The sequence below is a fragment of the Propithecus coquereli genome, unplaced genomic scaffold, assembly GCF_000956105.1.
Source record: "Propithecus coquereli isolate 6110/MARCELLA unplaced genomic scaffold, Pcoq_1.0 Scaffold862, whole genome shotgun sequence".
Lineage (NCBI taxonomy): Eukaryota > Metazoa > Chordata > Mammalia > Primates > Indriidae > Propithecus > Propithecus coquereli.
In genome coordinates this window covers 414,561-436,121 of record NW_012154863.1, presented here as the reverse complement: position 1 = coordinate 436,121, position 21,561 = coordinate 414,561, and the positions used below count along the sequence as shown (strand labels likewise).

The following is a 21,561-nucleotide window of genomic DNA, read 5'->3' as shown; positions in this document are numbered from 1 at the left end:
GTAGCTGCCATCTGTGTCAGACTTTTAAATTATAGACATTTTGGTGAGGACATGTGGTGTCTTGTTATGTGTTTAGTTTCTATTTTCCTGATTGCTAATGTCAACCAAGAAGAGGTGAAAAGCATGAAATTTCCAGAAGCCCGGTGTGCTTTCCCTGACAGAACCCACTTCCTGCTGCCAAAAGTAACCACCATCCTGACTTCGTAGCCATTTCAGCCTGACTTCAGCCATTTCCTTTATAGCTTTTCCACTTCAATGCCTAAACAATGTGGTTTAGCTTTGCATTTGAACTGTAAGTAAATTAGTGGCTTGTGTGCAGCCTTTCACTCAACTTTCCGCACCTCAGCTCCATCTGCATCACCCTGTGTCACTCAGTGCCATAGAGTCTTCCCCTGTGGACTGTGCCACCTTCGATGTCTCTGTCCCACTGCTGGCAGGCATCTGGTGGTTTCCTGGTGGTGGACATTACAAACCACACTGCACTCCTGAGTGTGTCCCCTGTTCCCGTGGGGTGTGAGGTGGAGTGGTCCTGCTGGGGCCCAAGGGAGGTGTTGCTCGGCTTTATTCAATAACGCTGAATTGCTTTCCAGAGTCTCACCCACCAGAATGCACACAGGGTCCTTCCCGTTCTTGCACATCCTCTCCTCTGCTGGCTGCATCAGACTTTTATTTTTTATTTATTTTTATTTATTTTATTTTTTCAGATGATTATTTAATTTGTAAATATTGTATAATTTTTTTTTTGAGACAGGGTTTCACTCTCTTGTCCAGGATAGAGGGCAGTGGCATGATCATAAGCTCACTGCAACCTCAAACTCCTGGGCTCAAGCAATCCTCCTGCCTCAGCCTCCCAAGTAGCTGGTACTACAGGTGCACAGCACCATACCTAGCTAATTTTTCTATTTTTAGTAGAGATGGATTCTCACTCTTGCTTGGGCTGGTCTCAAACTCCTGACCTCAAGTGATCCTCCCACCTAAGCTTCCCAGAGTGCTAGGAATTATTGTACAAATTTTAACAGCTTAAATTATATATGTGGCCAAATAAAAACTTGTATTAATGATTGGTGGGGCTTATATCATAGTATCAGTTTGTTGGGCTTCATTTCCTTGATGAGGCTGTAGACTTGAGAATGGCCTGGAATCTCCAGGAGTGAGGGTTTCCTGTAAGCCAGCACAGGGACACTGTTGATCATGAACTGATTAGGAAGATATGCCCATTTTACACATGGGAAAACTGAAGCCCAGAGAAGTTCAATATAGTGCCTCAGGTCAGAGACCAAGTAGGAGAACCAAGATCTGAAAGCTGTCGTAGCCAGATTGATGCTGGGGTGGGTTGGGAATGCAGGTCTTTTCTCTGTGACTCTAAGGATGGGGCAAATGTGAAGGCTGGTTCAATGGGATGGGCTGGCAGGGGCAAAAGGCCACCTTGATTTCGGGTCAGCAGGCTGGGGAGGATGGCCCTGTGCTGGGCTGCAAGGAACTCCTAGGCATTCGCTGGTGGTCAGGCCAGCCAGAACCTAATCCCTTAACACCTGGGAGGTGGAAACCCTGTCAGGCCCAAGTCTGGTCTGGAATGGAACAGGGACCATGGAATGAGCCTCCTACTTCTCTGTCAGAGAAAGAGCCCAGGGGCTGACCTGAGCACTCTGGGCACCCATGTTCAGCACTGCACTTGGAACTTAAGACCTCCAGGACCCATGCCGGAGAAATCTGTGTTCTCCATAGTCTACACCAAGCCAGGTCTGGCCTAGAGCAAGGGCTCGGGAATGTTTGCAGCAGTGAGCCCTGGAGGGCCAAGGAAGAAATCTGCCCAATGGGTCTGCCTAGTGCTACCCTCCCCTAAATTGGGTTGGGATAATGTTTTTAACAGACAATAACCCCTAGAATTTGAGTCCAAGCTGAGTAACCAGTACTGCTTTCACCAGACAGTAACCCCTAGAATCTCAGCCCAAGAGCTGAGCCCGAGGAGCCCTAATGCAGGAACAGGCCAAAGTGTGGGGGAGGGACAGCAGCTAACCCACCCCCACTAGCTTGGCTATTCCTGGTTGGTCTCCAGTGTTAGGTAGCTCTCCCCCAGTGCTGATGCCTGTGCATAGGGTTCCGTTTACCCCTTTAGGCAAGCAAGGCCTGACCCCGAAGTCACTCACACTTAGCCCTGATCTCTGTAGCCCTGTCCCAGGGGCTCCAAAACCCACCTCCCTCCTCCTAAGGTTCCCTGGACTCTAGTCTGTGGGGACGCTGTTATGCAGGCTGCCCTGGGCCTCAAAAGCCCTTCTCCAGGAGCCCGGCTTTGAGATGCTGGTAACAGGTGTCTTCCCCAGCAGTGGGCTCAGAAAACCTCTACATCTTTCTGCAGAGCCCAGATGTCCCCCTCCACCTTCCAGATCACAGTCATTGGGTGGCTACCATGTGCAATGTCCGTATAGACAGGGATATTGTGCATCCCACACAAAGTAGGGCAGGGTGGGTTGGTGGCGGGGCGGGAGGGGTCTCTGGGAGGCTGCCAATCACTAGGAGTGGGATAATGTTCATGCTTTGGGGGTTTGGGGATGCTGGTGGCGGTAACAGGTGCTCCACAAACTGGTATTCATCCACAGACTCCACAAAGATGGGATAATCCACAAGCCCCTGGGTCTGGCTCAGCAGCCGTAGCCTGCAGCCCAGCTGGACACTGGTTCTCAAGCCCCCCACAGTAGCCAGAAGATGGTAGCTGCCATCTGTGTCAGACTTTTAAATTATAGACATTTTGATGAGGACATACTGGTGTCTTGTTATGTGTTTAGTTGCTATTTTCCTGATTCCTAATGTCAGCCAAGAAGAGGTGAAAAACCAGACTGCAGAGCAGTAAGACAAGGTGTTATTGGGGTCTTAGGACTTGCAATTTGGGATATATAAATTCAGAACTTACAAAGACAGCATGAGGCAAACTCTCCCATTTTTTTTTTTTTTTTTTTGTAATTTACTCAAAAGGTGAACAAGTCTTTTACTATTTCTTATTAATACTGCACGAAAATCTTGTTTAAAAAAGAAAACCAAATTCTACCTTTGCATCATTGTATCATTAATACTAAAGCTAATTTTAATAAAACCTTATAAACAAATCCATCTAATCTCAGCTTGACCACACAAGATTTCCATAAACCTTTTATAACTTATGATTTTTCCCATTCTCTTTCTTTCCCTAACTTTATATATCCATTCACTTTTATCCATTATTATTTTTTTATTTCTTCAATGTAAAGCAACCTTTAAATAATGTCTAATCTAAACAAAATTAATTTTTCTTTAACAAAAATCACATCCTCATGTTTTTAAATAACCTTCCTTACCAACACATATTCTACTTTTCTTGTACACTTTGCATTTAGAATTATTTCTCTTAGTAGTTTTAATTATATATATCTTAGCGATAGGTTTAACTCTTAGTATCCCTAATTTCTAGTGAAAAACCTATGAAGTATGGAATTTTAATTGTTATGTATCAGATGCAGAACCCAGAACAGAGGACAGAGTTGTAAAGACAATGCCTGGAGGATCTGACCCCTCCCAGCATGGCCAGCAGGCTGAATTGGGCCAGGGAGGATGTACTGGGCTTGGCTATGCCCTACAGCTGCTGGTCTAGTCACTGTGGACATACATATATCTTCAGCCCTCACCATGGCCACCTGTCTAGTTCCTAGAATCTAAAGGCTCAAAACTAAAGACATAAGCTCACAGTAAGATGTGTGCAAGGCTTTGGAAAAGCCCAGCAGCCAGCCTTCACAGTATTAGCTCACAGAAAAATCAAGCAAGTATTAAAAATATCACAAAAACAACAGCTTTATGACCTTAAAACATCTAGCAGAGATAGTACATATTTGTCTGACTAGAAGCCTCAGGCAAAAATGCCTAAAATTTTGAAGACACTTCTATTTTACTTTACCAATAATTTTAAAATTGTATTTATTTACCAAAGATTACTAAAGTCACATAAATTTGAAAGCATTTGGACTAGTTATTTAATTTATGAACACTCATTTATCTATAAGTCAATTTGGTACTATGTAGACATGTATACATAGATTTTTATGTATACATAAAAATACAGACAAACACAAAGGTATAATAGCTTTGATTTTAAAATTTTAGCCATGAGACCACTAAAACTCACTAATTTAAGGGGACAGTTGGATTAAATTGTGCCTCTGTAAATGGAGCAAGTTAAATGTTATCTGTCCCACATGGCCAAAGCTCTTACCAAGTTTTAGAGAAAACAGGGTAGCAAATTTATATCTCAAAGCACAGAGAAAGAGTTTAAGTTTTTTAAAGAAGGATTTGGGTGTGTTACTTATAGGAAGATTAAAAATGGATGCCAAGGTAATGCAAAACTATAGGATTTTACAAGGAAGCATACAGATGATCCTAGAGAAAATTCAAAAATATTTTCAAAATAACCAGCTGAATGCCAGAAATTCTTATTTTGGAGACCAATATAGTTAGATAGGTGACTTCTAATTTAGTCTTCATTTTCCAACTAGACCACTGATTTCAGGGCAGAGCCCATTAATGAATAGGGCCAAAATAGCATTTGTAGTTTCCAGGGCCTAATACTTAACAATTGTGAAAATCAGAGCATCTAGATCCCCAGAAATCATGGATCCCATTTCTCACACTTAATCCCAAGTCCCTAAAAAGAGGGAAATACCAAGGGACTGAGCCGTGCAACCCTTCCACAGTGCACCCTCCTACAGGGACATTCCCCTGAGGCTGATGGGAAACCTAGCACCCATCAGCCCACTCTGTTATCAGCCCATCGCCCACGGGGGTCTTATTCCTTAGTAATGAGTGTTCCCAAAGCCTGCAAGTGTCAAACCCTCATTTTTCCTATCTAAACACACAAAGAAACAAGGAGCCCACCTGCAGTAAAAACCATTCACTGCCAGCCACTTCTAAAGCTGCAGCCCTCACTAGTGACCCACCAGCCATTGAACACACAAAGGTCAAGTTTTCTCCCACAGTACAAAGTAACCCTTCATATCCCCAACAGCTGGAGAGATCAGGAAACTCAGCGCAAAAGAAAGGAGAGGTTTAGACCTGAGAGGAATCTGTCTACGACTCTTGGGACTCCATGAGAAACACAGAAACCCGAAAAAGCCAAGGGTCACAAATTTCTTCTCCTGAGTTAAAGGACTTACATCTGCAAGGGGACTGGTTCCCTGACCAAGAACCAAACCTGGACCAAAGCAGTGAAAGTGTCGAATCCTAACCACTAGACCCAGGGTGGAGTACCTGTTTTTTTTTTGGTAAATCCCACAAGGAATCCAAAGCAGGCAGTTTGAGCATACAAAGGATTTTAACTTTGTTTTAGGTCAGATTTTTGCTCTTTAATTTTGTCAAGAGAATTTCTAAGGCTAGCCATGACACTATTTCTGTATTTTTTTAAAAAATTTGATCCTCCCATAAATACAAATAAGACAATTGTTTAGAATAAGAGATCTCTAAAATATTTTTCAAATATAGGAGTTTCCTCATTTAAAGGATCCATTTTTTGACCACTGATGATTAGAATTTCCAGTGGTGTACTTATTCCAGTAGCAATGCAATCCTATAAGCCTCTTCATGGAAAGCCCAGGAGGTAATTTTCCATGTTTAGGATAAGTTTTTACCATATAAGCAAGAGGGTACAGAGGGTGACAGTAAGATGGGAGAGGTAAGGATAGGAGGGGGAGGCAACACAGGACAAAGACAAATAAATAGAGGCATGCTTGGTTTCAGATTTGTTTTGTTTTAGGAGCTTCTAAGTTTTTTTGTAATTTAGAGTCTTTGATCTATTTTGGCATTGTATCTCTTAAAGACACTAGTTTAGATTCCTGGAGTCTTTTAGATGCCTGAAGATACCAAATTAAAGTATACATCCCACTCAGGCTATTTAATCTTTCCTTTTTGCCCTTCTAATTGTCTGTGGAGGAAAACAAGTTTTGGTACATCAAAAGATCCCCAAGTTGGCCATTGTAATTTAAAATCATTTTCAGTGATATCAGTCCATCGAGAAAGAAATTTACAAGATAAAGGACTGTAATTTTTATACAAAAAACCAGCAGAGGCTCCAGAAGGGAATGAATCAGTACCTATACTTAAGAAGGAGAAGTCTCCATAAGTATTCACCAAAAAGGAAAAAATCCCTTTGTTGACAGCTAGTAACAAAGGACACCCAATAAAGACCCGAACCTCAACCAAGACAGGAGGTTCAGGGAAATGAGAGGACTCCCCAACAGGGTCTGGGGTCATCAGGGAAGCAGTGGGACACAAGGGGTTCTTGTAGTCACCGTGCTTGAATCTATAGCAGCCCCAGAATGCAGAGGAGGAGAGTTGCTTCATATCCCACTTTTGATACCATTTAATGTCAACTAGGAAGAGGCCAAAGATCAGACTGCAAAACAATAAGACAAGGTATTATTGGGGTTTTAGGAATTGCAATTTGGGAGACACAGATTCAGCTAATGGCCCAGTATGTTCCAAAGAGAAGAATGGGAGTAGGGGTTTTTTAAAGAAAGTTAAGGGTTTTTGAAAGAATTGTAATTGGTGGAGGCAGCTGGCTTAGTACCTGAGTCCATAGTTCATTGGTTGTTGCTGTTCAGGAGTTGCAGCACTGACAAAATTCAGATGTTTACCATGATGTTATGGTCATTGTAGTTTGGACCAGTTCAAAGGTTCAAGGCAAGTTCCTGTTGTTTTTTTTGTTTTGTTTTAGTAAAGTTGCAAATCGTGGAGGGTGGAGGCAGTCCTCCTTAGAATGGCTTCCAGACTCCATTTTAGAGCTCTGAACCAGAGAAACATCATTTTGTATATCACATTTTGTTTCACACTAATGAGGTTGAATAGCTTTTCATATCATTATTAGCTATTAGGAGTTTCTTTTTTGTAAAGGTTCTGCTCAAGTCTTTTACCCATTTTTGTATTTTTTCTTACTGATTTATAGGACATCTTGACATATTCTGGATATGAGCTTGTTACCTATACCTTCTACCTCTCCGTGTTGTTTTATGTGATGCTGGGTCCCTTTTCTCATCCTAATGCTGGAGAATTCATTCTTTCCCTCCCTCATTTTGATGCATTATTATTTTTACTTCTTTTAGCTTCTTTTCTTAGGTTTGGGAAAGGGTGATTCTATGAGCGTGAGTATTCCACCATGAGTCAAAATATGTATTTTTAATGTCCATTTTGGTAAATTATAGATTATTTTTTATTCTATTAAGAGCTTTTGTTGAGAGTTGTTTGGACTAATTAAATAATTTTAAATTTTGAAAACTATTAATGAGATTAATTGTGTTTATCACATTTTCAGGCTCATCTCAAGGAATTAGAGCAAGAAGCCCATTTTGCTGCAGGAGAACAGTTTCTTATAAGGAGTAATAATCAGCTTCGAGAGGTAAAGCTAAATTTTGATCCTTTCATAAAATATATTTTTTATTTAGGAGTTAAAGGGAGATTAATTCTGAATTTATAAATATTATGTTGACTATCTGAAAAGTATATAAGCTGTTCGTGTTCTCTAACACATAATGAACACATTGAGGTTCATTACTTCAAAGCCTTTAAATCTAAGACAAGTACTAAGTCAAAATTTTAAGCATTTTGTAATATCTGTTTGGGTGTACAGATAGCATGGATGTGTCTTCTCTGGCTGGTGGCTTTAACTCTGTGATAGTAATGTTCCATTTCTCTCAAATGCGCAACTCTCTCAACATGTGTAAATTGCTTTGTTGAAGATCCTTTTTGGCAAGTTAAAGCTGCACCTGCTGAATCCAAGAAAGAGTCTTCCCAAAATGAGGCTACAGAAATACCCATCCACATCAGAAGCTGTGGTAAGGTTATAAAGTTGTCCTTTTTCTTTTTGGAATGATAGCATGTCTACACCACATGTGAGCTGACTTTCAGACCCACCCTGAGCTTCCCTCGGAGGGCAGCAGCCACTGTAGAGGAGGGGCTCCTCACCCCAAGGCTGCTCTCCTAGTTCTGGACCAAGAAGTAAGAGGCAGACAGTATACTTTTATAGAAGCAATTAATTGGCTTGACTTCCTGCAAAGGATAATTTGGGGGAGTTTTGTTCTTAAAACCAAATTATTGACAATCTGTCACAACCTCTTTGTTTCTTGTCCATGAAAGAGACTGGAAATGGGTCATCAGTCTTCTCCTTTCCCCGAATTTATTTTGGGGAATTTTACCTACCCTTCTCTTGAGAGGAATACATCTTTAGACAGACAGGAGTTTGATGTAAATGATCCAAAGTACAAAAAGAAATACAAAAAACAACAAGAACAAAAAGACAAGAGTAGTGAGATTCTGCTCTATTACAATGGTAGAATATAAATAGATATTCAGAAGTCAGAAAGTAATTTTACTGAAAGGATATAGAGTGAAGGTCTGTAAATAAGTGAATTTTTGTTATTGTGAATATTGGTTATTTCAGTGGGAACCAGCTTTTGAGGTTCCAGTTTGTACTTTCTGTGTTCTGTCTGGCTTTTGACTTTGCAGCAGAGGAAGGTTTCCTTCTAAGACTTTTCTGGTCATATTGCTTGTCCCGTACTGCACTCTCTCTGTTCATCTCCACTCTGTGAGGATGCCTAGAGTATAGGCCCTCATGGAGCTCACTGGCTGTGCCCACATGTGGCCCTCAGTGGTCCAGTGGGCAGTTTTTGAGTGAAGAATGGACTCCTTCAGAGGATGTTCCACTGAAGGAACTCGAAACCACCTTCTTCTAAATCCTGTCTTTCTTCGAGTCATCTTCATCTAGTGGAGGGCCCCATCCTTCCCCAGATGCCAGGAAGCCCGTGCAGAGTAGTGGGTGAGAGCAGGGCCAGTGGGGTCAGCCACCATTCTCATCACTTGACTGCTCTGTGTCTATTTCCTGATCTGTAAAAGAAAGATGACAGTAGTACTTTCCCTCTTGGAATCTTGTGAGGATTCAGTGAGTGTGTGATAATATTTAGGTCTGTGCCTGACATAAAAGCTCTCAAAAAACCAGTAAGTGTTGGCCACTCCATCCAAAAACCTGTGAGTCTTCTTTGACTTTCTTTCCACCTCACCCACAGCAAGTCTTACCCCTCGAGTGCACCTTGAGTCGCCTCCTTCCCCCATCCCCACTGCCTCCACTGTGGTCACCTTTCACTTTGCTTCCTCCAGCCACTCTCACCCCTGCTGGTCATTCCCCACATCCCAGCAGAGCCATCTTTCAAAAGCATTAGAAAAATCATCTTACTCCTTGACTAAAACTTCCAGTGGCTTCCCACCACACGTAGAAGCAAATCCCAGGTCAAGGGTGTGTCCCCGGACTGTGGGTCTGGCTCTGCCCTTTCCTTGGCCCCTGCCGCTCCCCTCTCTCCTCCCAGCACCCGCTGAGCACATTTGCTGCCCATGGCTCTCTGCACAAGCTCTTCCCTCAGTCCTCAGACTCTTGCTGCAGATTTTGCACACTGGCTTCTGATTATCAGCTTAAATATTGTTTTCAGGCCAGGCGTGATGGCTCACGCCTATAATCCTAGCTTTCTGGGAGGCCGAGACGGGAGGATAGCTGCAGCTCAGGGGTTCGACACCAGCCTGAGCACAGTGAGACCCCATCTCAAAAGACAAGAAGCCAAAAAAAGACAAAAAAAAATACACAAAAATATTGTTTTCAGACCTTCTCTGGTCACCCATACTACAGTAAAGCCCTCGGTTACTCCCTGTTTCTTCACCTTGATTTATTTTCTGCACACCGCTTACCACTCCTTAAAGTTATCTTAGGTGTTTGTTTGCTTATTCCACTAGAATGCAGGTTGCATGGATCAGAGTCTTCAGTTGGTTCCCAGAACCAAAATGGCCTAAAACTAGCCCCTGGTGGGCTGAACTGAAATGTCTGTGGTTTGTTCACTGAGCACTGGGACAGCAGGTGGCTCCTGGGAGCTGCACCCCATCTTGCTGCATAGACTCTGGCTTGGATCTCAGCACCACACAGCAGATGTGGGCAGCACACCCCTAAGCTCCAGCAGTGAGTACTGCCTGGGAGAGCCATGCGTTGCCCCAGCTGGTTCATTTTCTGTCCTGGCACCAGCTGGCACTGTTACCCTTCCCTTTGGAGCTCCTTTCACTCTCCAGACAACCAGTAATGTAAGAAAGGAAATATAACTCTCTTCTGGTGTTGATATGTTCTCTTGTAGGCAGAGTTAAGACAGTGACTTTAATGAAGAGACTGATTTTTTTCCCACAAGAACATGATTGACATAAATCATATTAACCTCACACTCTTATTTATTTATTGAGACAAGGTCTCACTCTTGCCCAGGTTGGAGTACAGTGGCATCATCATAGCTCCCAGCAACCTCAAACTCCTGGGTTCCATTGATCCTCCTGCCTCAGCCACCCCAGCAGCTGGGACTATAGGCACATGCCACCACGCCTGGCTAATTTTTTTTTTTTTTTTTTTGTAGAAACGGGTCTCGCTATTGCCCAGGCTGGTCTCAAACTCCTGGCCTCAAGTAGCCCTCCCGCCTTGGCCTCCCAGAGTGTTAGGATTATAGGCATGAGCCACCGTACCAGGTCGTCATTCTGTTATTTAACTGAACAAGTCATGCTTTTCATTCTGTGCATATAAAGATTAACTTATACTAGGTAATACTTGCTATTGGTTCCAAATTCAGAATTAAGACTCATTCTCACAACTTCCCTCTCTCCTCCCTGTCTCCTTCCCAGAGGCTATGGTGAGTATTGAAGCTCCTCCTGCCCTAGGGCCTGTCCCTGCCTCCCTGCCCCTGTTCCTCCATGGCCTTATCCTGGGCTACTGAGCCTGTGTCTGGGCATCACATGTGGATGTGTTACTGTTCAGCTCACTGACTAGCTGTAGCTCTAGCTCTAGCAGTGCTTAGTACAATGCCTGGGGCATGGATGCTCAGTAAATCTCAAATGACTCCCTCAAGTTTTGATACGTGCTATTTTTTTTCTCGTTGTTTAATCCTACATATTTACTCATTTCTAGTATGATTCTTCAACCATTGAGCTGTTGAGAAGTTGTCTTAAAATTCCAAAATTTTTTGTTACTGATTTCTAAATTAAATGCACCATAGTTAGAGAACATGATCTGTGCAATGTCAGTTCTTTGACACTCACCGTCAGGATTCATAGATGCCTCATGTGGGCTGAAGAGCATGTGTCTCCTCACATCTGTGCAGGGTGGTGTTCTGGAGACCTGTGGCACCAAGCGGAAGGGTTCCTTTCCCCTCCTGCTGAGGAGCAGTAGGTCTTCCCTCTCCTCAGAAGACACATGGGGAGTGGGGAACAAGGGTCCCTCCTTAACAACAAACTGAAGGAGGCTTTGATGTTTTTTTCCTCAGTGAAGTCACATATTCTCAGAACATCATACGGGAAGGTAATACTGGGAGGTGGCCCAGCCTAGGAGTCAGGATTGTTGGATTATAGGAAGCCTCTCAGACCCCTTGACTTAACTGAGTCATACACGTGTACTGACCCCTTCTGCCAGGTGTCCAGTATATGTCATGCATGCTGCTAGCTTTGGCATACAGCCATGAGCAGGACAGATGTCGTCCCTGTTTTGTTCAGCAAACATTTATTGTGGCCCTGGATCCATGCAAGCTGTTTGTTTATCATTTGGTGAGGAAAAGGTCTTTGTCATCATAAAATATCATTCCAGTAAGAAACTATATTAGTCAGGGTTCTCCAGAGAGAGAGAACCAATAGGGTATGTGTAGATACAGACATAGATAGATATATGAGAAGGTATTTTTAAGGGAAATTGGCTTATGTGGTCATGGAAGCTGAGAAGTCCTATGATATGCCATCTGCAAGCTGAAGACCCAGGGAAGCTGGTGGCATGGCTCAGTCCAAGTCTGAAAGCCTCAGAACCAGGGAAGCTGATGGCGTAACTCTTGGTACGAGGCCAAAGGCCTGAGCGCCTGAGGGGCTGCTATTGCAAGTCCCAGAGTCCAATGGCTAGAGAGCCTGGAGTTCCGATGCCCAAGGGCAGGAGGAGAAGAGTATCTCCACTCCAGAAGAGACAGAGATTTTGCCTTTTTGTTCCATCTGGGCCCCCAGCTGATTGAATTGTTCCTGTTCACATTCAGGGCAGGTCTTTCCCTGCTCAATCCACTGACTCACACACCAACGCCCTTCGGAAATACCCTCCCAGACACACCCAGAAATAATTCTTTACCCACTATCTAGGTATCCCTTAATCCAGTCAAGTTGACACCTAAAATTCACCATCAAAGGAACATATGTATCCAGCAGGATAAGATCTGTGCAGTGGTCTGCAACATTTTTGGCATCAGGGACCGGTTTCATGGAAGACAATTGTTCCATGCATGAGGATGGGGGATAGCAGGGAGGCAGAGGTCAGGTGGTGATGTGCGTGATGGGGTGGGGAGGGGCTCTAAACACAGATGAAGCTTCGCTCACTCACCCACTGCTCACCTCCTGCTGTGCACCCCCCACCCCCTCCCTGTTCCTAAGTTTCATGGAAGACACTTTTTCCAGAAATGGGGAGTGGGCGGAGCTCTGCAGCCCCATCCCTAACAGGCTGCAGACCAGTACCAGTCCACAGCACGGGGGCTGGGGACTGCATTGTTAAAGTGAAGCCAGGCATGGTGTTGAGCACCTGTAGTCCCAGCTGTTTGGGAGGCTGAGGCAGGAGGATCACTTGAGCTCAGGATTTCAAGGTTACAGTAAGCTTTGATTGCACCACTGCATTCCAGCCTGGATGATAGAGCGAGACCCCATCTCTTAAAAGAAAAAAAAATGCATTAAAATGAATAACAGGGAGAGTGACACAGTTTAGATTGAGTGTCCCAGAAAGAACTATGAAGAATGATGTATAAGCTGAATCTTGACGATAAGGAACTACCCATGCACAGAGCGGGAACAAGGCCTTGCCATAGGAAAGGGCTCAGGCTGCTCAGGAGGCTGAGGCCGGAGCTTGTGACTGACAGGAGAACAGGGGGGATGGGGTTGAGAGGTAGACAAGAACATGACCATGCTGTGCTTTGCAGGCTGTGGTGAGGAATGTAGACTTTTAGTAATATGGGTAGCCTTGGAACAGTTTAAATAAGGTAGCAACTATGCTATGTTCTTAGGGTTTTTAAAAATAACTTTATTTTTCAGAACAGTTTTAGGTTAACAGCAAAATGGAGCAGAAAGTACAGAGAGTTCTCATATACACCCTGTCCCCATACATGCACAATCTCTACCATTCAACATCCCTCACAGAGTGGTACCTTTGTTACAACTGATGAACATCTATTGATACATCATGATCACACAAAGACCATAGGTATGTAACTCTTGTATGTAGGTAGGGTTTACTCTTGGTACTATACATTCTGTGGGTTTGGGCAAATGTATAATGACATGTATCTGTTATTACAGTATCATACAGAGTGGTTTCACTTCTCTGAAAATCCTCTGTTCTCTGCCTGTTTGTCTTTCCCTCTCCCCAACCCCTGGCAACCACTCATCTTTTTACTGTCTCCATAGTTTTGCCTTTTCCAGAATGTCATAAAGTTGGAATCATACAGTATGTAGCCTTTTCATATTGCTTCTTTCACTTAGCGATATGTATTTATGCAGCAGTCCCCAACCTTTTTGGCACCAGGGACCGGTTTCACAGAAGACAATTTTTCCATGGACTAGGGATGGGGGCTGGGGGGTCCATGGGGAGAGATACGGAGCTCAGGCAGTGATGCGCAGCCTGTTTCCTAACAGGCCACAGATTGGTACTGGACCACTGCCCAGGGGTTGAGGACTGCAGCACTTACGTTTCTTCTATGTATTTTCATGAGTTAATAGCTCATTTCTTTTTAGTGCTAATATTTCATTATATGGGTATTTATCCATTCACCTACTAAAGAACATAATTGGTTGCTTCCAAGTTTTGGCAGTTATGAATAAAGCAACTATAAATATCCATGTGCTGGTTTTTGTGTGGACATAAATTTTCAACTCATTTGGGTAAAATACCAAGGAGCATGATTGCTGGATCATATGGTAAGACTTTAATTTGAAAGAAACCGCCAAACCATCTTCCAAAGTGGCTGTACCATTTTGCATTCCCACCAGCAATGAATGAGAGTTCCTATTGCGCCACACCCTCGCTAGCATTTGGTGTTGTCAGTGTTCTGGATTTTCACCATTCTAATAGATGTTATGTATGTTGGGTTTTTAAAATTTTTTTTAAGCCAGTCATATTTAGCAGTGGGGAAGCATGTTTTTAAAAGATCACTCTTGTAGCTGGTTGGAGAATGGAGGAGACTTATTAATAGGCTTTCACAGGAGTCCAGGTGATAGCAGTGAAGATGGAGCAGATGGATTTTCAAAGCATTTTTAGAAGAGAAAAAGGACCTTCTGATATGTGAGTGTGAGCAAAAGTCAGGATGTGGGGTAGTTCTGAATCTCTGAGTTATGCACCTGGGCAAATAGATATGGCCACTGCTCAGGGAAAGCTAGGAGAGGAATGGTTTATTGGGGGGGTGGTGTTTCAAGTGTTCAGTTTTGACACATCAAGACAGAAATGCACATGAGACGTTGACGTGCCATGTCACATAGGCAGCTGGATCTGGACAGAGCTCAGGACAAGTCCTGTGCTAGAGATACACACTTGGAAACTGTCAGCTGGTTTTTATTAAAGTCTCCCTGGGATAGTGGTCCTCTGCCCTGGCTGGTGATTTGGAACACACTGATGTCCAGGGCCACAGCTGGTCCACTAAGTTAGAATAGCCTGAGTGGCCTAGTCATGGGCCTGTTTTTTGAAGCCCCCTTCCCCACTGATTCTGATATGCAGGCAGCATTGATACCCACAGATTTGAACTCTGAGAAACTGACATTTAGAGGTTAGAGAGAAAGGAGGCAGCAGTGAGAGACTGTGGAGTGGCCAAAGTGAGAAGGGAGGTCAGAAAAATGTGGTGTCAGGAGCCAGCACCGAGCACAGGGTGAGCGTGCAGAGCTGCACAGCTGACAGTGCCCTGCCTCTGACCCCAGCCTTGTGTGGTCAAACACCTAATTCTTTCCAAGTGTTCTTAGGCTGCTTGAGTCAAGATATACTCCTAGACTGTTGTTTAGAAAGTTATTTTGCAAGTGAAGTATAGAGATAAGGAGAGTTAGATGATCTTGAGCGGTTTTCTTGGCTAAGTATTTTCGTGTGTTTTCATCCTTTGGATACCTCCGCCAAGCAAACTGCAAACGTGGATTGTACCGAGGCAAGATACCTCTCCATTGATGATTTTATGGCTGGTCATGACTCTTGTGTTCTCAGTCTTTATTCAAATAGGGAGTGATAAGATTTAGTGGTTTATAGTATAACGTTAAAATCATATAACAGTTCTCCCCCAAGTTGGTTTATAGATTCTAAATAATCCTAATTAAAACCCTGGCAGGAGTTTTTTGGGTAGAAATTGATAAACTGATTCCCAGATTTATATTGAAATGCAAAAAATTAAGAGGAGCCAAGATAATCTTGGGGAGAAAAGAGCACTATTTGAGGGTTTTGTCTGTTAGATATCAAGACTAAGTATAAAGCAATAGGAATTACCAGGAATTAATTAAGTAATACCATTTGGTGTTGAGTCAAGGATAAACAAATAGACCAGTGGACCAAGATATAAAATCCACAAAGAGACCTCCACAAGTATATGTGAAACCCATGGTTTCTGACAGGGCAGCGCTGTGAAGTGTTGAAGAAAACTGTTATCTAAGTGGTACTGGGCCAGTGTGGCTTGACCCTGTTTCACACTGTATACAATGTAAACCCAAGTGAATTGTACATCTAAATATAAAAACAAAACAGTAAAGAATAGAGAAGGTACCATAAGAGAATATTCTCAAGACCTTGAGGTAGGCAAACATTCATAAACAGGATACAAAATGCATCAACCGTAAGGGAAAAGATTGATAAATTGGACAACAGTAAAATTAAGACTCTCCATGAAAAGACACCATTAAACAAGAGAAAAAGCAAGCCCACAGGAGGGGAGAAGATATTTCCAGTAAATATAACTGACCAAGAAAACCCTGTCCAGAATAACAAATTACTACATCAAGAAGAAAAAGACATACAAACCAATTTTTCAAATAAGCAAAAAACATGAACAGGGTTTAAGAACATATACAATAGTAAATAAATATGGATAGTGTCCCACTTTATTAGTCATTGGGGAAATACAAATTAAAACTCCAGTGAGATATCACTTCTCTTTTATCAGAATAGCTAAAATTAAGACCAACGATAACATGACAAAGATCTGGGTCAACTAGAACTGTCATACTTTGCTGATGGGGGTATAAACAGGTATGTTTACTTTGAAGAACTGGCAGTATCTCTGCTAAAATTGACCCAGCAATTTCACAGCTCTTCATGTATATATTCAGCAGAACTCTGGACATACGTTAACTAAAACTATGTACCAGAATGTTCATAGCAGCATTATTCATAGTAGCCTCAAAGTGGAAGAAAACCCAGGTATCCATCAAGGGTGGAATGGGCAAATAATTGTCTCACATTCATACAGTTGAATATTATACAGCAGTACAAATAAATGAAATACTGCTTTATACAACATAGATGGACCTTAAAACCATAATATTGAACAAAAGAAGCCATACCAGAATACCTGTCCTATTCCATTGATATGAAGTCCAAAGGCAGGAAAAAGTAGCCTGTGGTGGTAGAGGTCAGAGTGGTAGTTAGCTCTGGGGAAGGAGCAGGTACCTACTGGGCAAACTGCAATGTTCCATTTCTTGATGTGGGCCCTGTCCCTGTGCACGGGACTTCTGAGTGGCATGAAGACCTACGTGTCCTAGTGCAGCTCTTATGTGGGTTAGAGGGAAACTTCCTTCTTTGCGTCTCCCTGATCACGTATCAGGAATTTTGTGGCCCCAAGTGTGTTCAGTTTGTCATAATTCAACAAGCTGTCTTCTTATTATCTTGCACTTTCCTGTATGTATGTTATATTTTGATTTTTAAAGTTAATTTAAAAACTCATGGCCAGGCACAGTGGCTCATGCACTTTGGGAGGCTGAGGCGGGATCCCTTGAGGCCAGGAGTTAGAGACCAGCCTGGGCAACATAGCGAGACCCTGTCTCTACAAAAAAATATTTTTAAAAATTAGCCAGGCATGGTGGCATGTGCCTGTAGTCCCAGCTATTAACACTTGGGAGGCTGAGGTGGGAGGATCACTTGAGCCCAGGAGTTCAGGGCTGAAGTGAGCTATGATCATGCCACTGTACTCCAGCCTGGGCAACCGAGCAAGGTCCTGTCTCTAAAAAAGAAAAAAAAAAAAAACACAAAACTTCGTATCTCTCTGAGATTGTGCCTAGGTAACTGTGATTCAGATGTGGGTGTTCCTAAATTATGGAGTTACATGTTTGTAGGCATCTTTGTAGCTTACTCCCCTATGTGGCATTTTACATATCCTGGATTTAGATTTCACTAATTTAAATCTCAGAGGGATTTTATTTCCAAGTTTGTGTGAAGTGCTTTTAGCTCCTATATGGACAACAGAATGATTTTTGTAAGGGGTTAGATTAAAACACATGATAAACTGAGTTTATTATAAATCTTTGTTGTAGAAAATAGCTCAATTAGACCATTTATTACTAGGATTTTCTCCGGCTGAAAATAAGTGTATAAAATGTTAAAATAAAATGAAGGAATTACATTGGTGATATTTTCATTTTTTAGTTAAATGCTTTGCAAGACCTTCATCCATTACCCAAGATAATTTTGGAATACAGGCGGGTAAGTTAATTTTTTTTGTAAGTTAGCTGGTGATGAAGGGAACCACATGGCCCTGTGTCTTAACAGGAATCCATAAGGGCTGAAGTTGCCCTAACAGTGTTCTCTAGGGAATATAGTTTGTCAAGTTGAACTTGTATTAGCACTGCTTACTTGCTCCCTGGCGTGATTTTACTCACGTCTGCAATCAGGCCCGCTCAGCGTTGTGAATCCAAGAAGTCATAAATGGAAGAAGATTAATGAAAATTTGGATGGAAATATCCAGTGTCATTATTGTGTGACTTTAATGTGAATGAGATGTCCATCAGTTCGGTATTTAGAAGCCTCCCACAAAAGCCACCCCCCTTCCCATGGCTTCTAGGCCTGGCGAGATTGTTCCGCAGCAATGTTTTGTCATCTTGCATTAACATTTACCAGGGATTTAATGATTTGCCCCATTCCTCTTCAAGTTACTCACCTTTTCTCTGTTTGTACAGAGAAAATGTACTTCAGAAGTTCTCTGTTGTTTGTGAACCATGTTCATAACTTTGCCACCACCCATACTATGGGTACTGTTACTTGCTGCCTGTGGCCTGCTGTCTTTGTGAGGACCTGGCAGTGGTGAGGGGACGCACAGGCACCAAACCAGCCCTTTCTCCCAGAAGCAATGTAAGGATTGCGGGAGAACTAAAACAGGGCCACCACAGGGCACAGGGGTCAGGGCGTCCACTTATCTATGTATCTTTGCAACTTTTCTGTAAATCTAGAATTATTCCAGAATAATAGGTTTATTTTTAAAGGGTAGGGCAAAATCTTTCTCTGTGGGTCAGTGTTATATAATCCTGATACCACCTAAGGTCATTTCAGGGCCTCCAGAGTCATCTGAGGTGGCACAGCAGCACATGCCCAGCACTCTGTGAAACACTGCTCTGACGTTGTACGTATTTAAACACTTCAACAAAGAAAATGATTGTTCTTGTGTCTGTAACTTAGGTCCACAAGATCAAGTCAACCTATGTAGATGGATTACTGGCTTGCATGAAAAAGGTAACTGAAATTTTAAAAAGATATTTGGTTTATGCATAAGTTCAGACACATATAGAACTTGTGTAATTTTAGTAAATGATGAAATAATCTAATATTCTTAAAACTATAAACCATGATTTTGTTATTATTCAGGTCTTCTTACAGCATAGGTTGGCTTTATACTTTAAAATCTTCTGTTTATGTGGAAGCCCTATAGCTGACCTCCTATTTTCATATCTATTATTGCATCTCTTTTCTGGAATCATTTGAGGTAGATGTTACTGTTTTAGTTCATACAAGAGGAGACTGCAGCCAGAGAGGTTCTGTAACTTGTTTGAGGCCACACAGCACATGACAACCTGTCTGTGACATACAGCCCCACCTTGAGTCCATGCCAAGTCCCCCTTAGCACATTGGCCATCCTCTCCCTGTGCACAGGACTTCTGAGTGACATGAAGACCCACGTGTCCTAGAGCAGCTCTTACGTGGGTTAGAGGGAAACTTCCTTCTTTGCGCCTCCCTGATCACATATCAGGAATTTTGTGGCTCCAAGGACATTTCAGGGTTAGGAGTTTAGGGCCAGCGAGTGTTCTATGTTGTAGGTGAAGGGTCTGCCATGTTCTTGACTTCACACAGCATTGCTTGAGTCTAACCTGATTCTTCTTAACTGATAAAGGGCTCCATCTCCTCTACATGGAATCAAACTGGAACTGTGACTGGAAGACTTTCAGCCAAGCATCCTGTAAGTTGTTTAAACAACTCTCTTTGTTAAACTCCAGTTTCCATGCCTCGCTATTAAAGTTTTGCCCCAATATGTGTTTGTGCACTGTTTCCAAGAGCAGACCTCATACCGATAAAGTGTGTCTTATTCTGCTTATTCATTTCACGAACTTTTATTTAGCACCTCCTGTTCTGGGAACACAACAGGGGAACAAGACAGTTTCCTCTCCTCATGAAATGCTGAGTTAGTGAGATGGGATTCTTCACACCCTGAAACCTACTCACTCTAGTGCTGAGGGCAGAAGGGACCCACTACTGCCCCCCTATATTCCTTTTCATATTTGTACTAGATGGCTGGCTTCTGATTTCCAGAAATATGTTGACATATCTGGTGCTGTGATGACCAACTCCATTTTTTGGTTGTCGTTGAAGACTATTTGTGCTGGGTGCAGTGGCTCACGCCTGTAATCCTGGCACTCTGGGAGGCCGAGGCGGGAGGATCACTTGAGGTCAGGAGTTCGAGACCAGCCTGAGCAAGAGTGAGACCCCGTCTTTACTAAAAATAGAAAAAAAAATTAGCCAGTCAACTAAAAATAGAAACAAAAAATTAGCCAGGCATGGTGGCTCACGCCTGTAGTCCCAGCTACTCGGGAGGCTAAGGCAGGAGGATCACTTGAGCCCAGGAGTTTGAGGTTGGTGTGAGCTAGGCTAAAAGTCATCTGTTATTCCACTGTGCAGAATTAACTGTGGTTGACCTCTTGGTGTTTATCTTTCTATACTTTTTCCTAAGCATATGTATTCATAAAATATAATTTTTTCTACAAAAATAAACCCATGCTGTTTTATATTATGCTTTTTTATTTTAACATCTCTTGTTATAATTATACATCAATAAATATTGATCTGAATCTATATTTAAAGATAGGAATTAAATATGTGAGTTATTTAAATATATATTATATTATGTGTATAAATAAGAATATAGATTCATGATAAAGAAATACAAGTATATGGGAGTTTACAGAATAAGGAAAGGTGAGTCTTTCCCTCCCCTTGGTAACATTTCTGTCTGTCCCATGAGTTCCCTCCATGAATAGTCAGGCCTTCATCTGGGCATTTGCATATATGGTACATCTAGTGCACACAGGCAGAAGGGGCACCTACTGGGCCTGCCTTGGGTGACCATGAGGAGGGGAACTGGGTTGGGATTGTGCAGGTTTGCACAGGGATGTGGCCTCATGGGTGCATTCGGGCAGCTCTGGGTCACAATCGTCTCTTGGGCCTTGCACCCACTCTAGAGAGCTCTTCAGGGGTTATCTGGCTAATACTAATAGTAATACTAATGCTGATACCAATACCAATACTGACCCGATCTCTGAAAGCAGGTGCTGCCCTCACACTGCCCTTGGGATAATTTCTCAACCAACCACATCTGCTGTAGGCTTTCTCTTAGTTCATGCTGCTTCTTATCTAGGGGTTATTTAGGAATTCTGCTGGGAATGCTCACATTTTGTGAAGGTCCTTGCTTTTGCCTAAATGGGCTTGTAAATTCCTGTTTTCCATTATCTTTCCACTTAATCACTTGCTGTGCTTTATCCTCTTTCAGAAATTCTAATGGCCCTGGTGTGCAGGCAGCACTCCTCCAAGGTTTTCAGTGGTGCTCTGGTTTTACATATTTTTCTGTTGTTTCGATCAAATTTTTGGAAAGAGTAGATGTACCATAATGTGTGCATTCAGCCACCACCTTTTTTTTTTTTTCTTAATTTTTAAACACAGTAAGTGAATCCTTCCCTGTCTTCCTCCTGGTCCAATTTGCCCAAATCTGCCGTATTAGGGGAAGCGCTAGATCTCTGAGCTGTGTGGCTTTGGGCAGGGAGGACACCCTCTCTGGGCCTCAGTCCTTCTTAAAATTGACAAGCTGATGGTCCAATGTTCTGGCCTCCCTCCCTTCCCACTTTTCTGTGTGTTTGGAAATTTTCATAATAAACAGATATGCACCAAAGAGCGTGACGCTGACCACTGCAAACCCGACAGCCCACGGGCCATCAGTGAGCTGAGTGTGTGTGCTGGGCCCAGGGAAGACT

The 21,561-nt window shown here is 42.7% G+C and overlaps 1 protein-coding gene across 1 annotated transcript in view; it reads left to right on the top strand.

Annotated features, from left to right (window-relative positions):
* Positions 1–21,561, top strand: part of POLN (polymerase (DNA directed) nu) — a 176,316-nt gene that overhangs the window by 64,352 nt on the left and 90,403 nt on the right. The window contains exons 10-14 of the mRNA XM_012664146.1: positions 7,325–7,408; positions 7,749–7,844; positions 17,699–17,755; positions 18,725–18,778; positions 19,434–19,499. Coding sequence (XP_012519600.1) covers positions 7,325–7,408; positions 7,749–7,844; positions 17,699–17,755; positions 18,725–18,778; positions 19,434–19,499 — 357 coding nt within the window. The remainder of the gene's footprint in view (positions 1–7,324; positions 7,409–7,748; positions 7,845–17,698; positions 17,756–18,724; positions 18,779–19,433; positions 19,500–21,561) is intronic.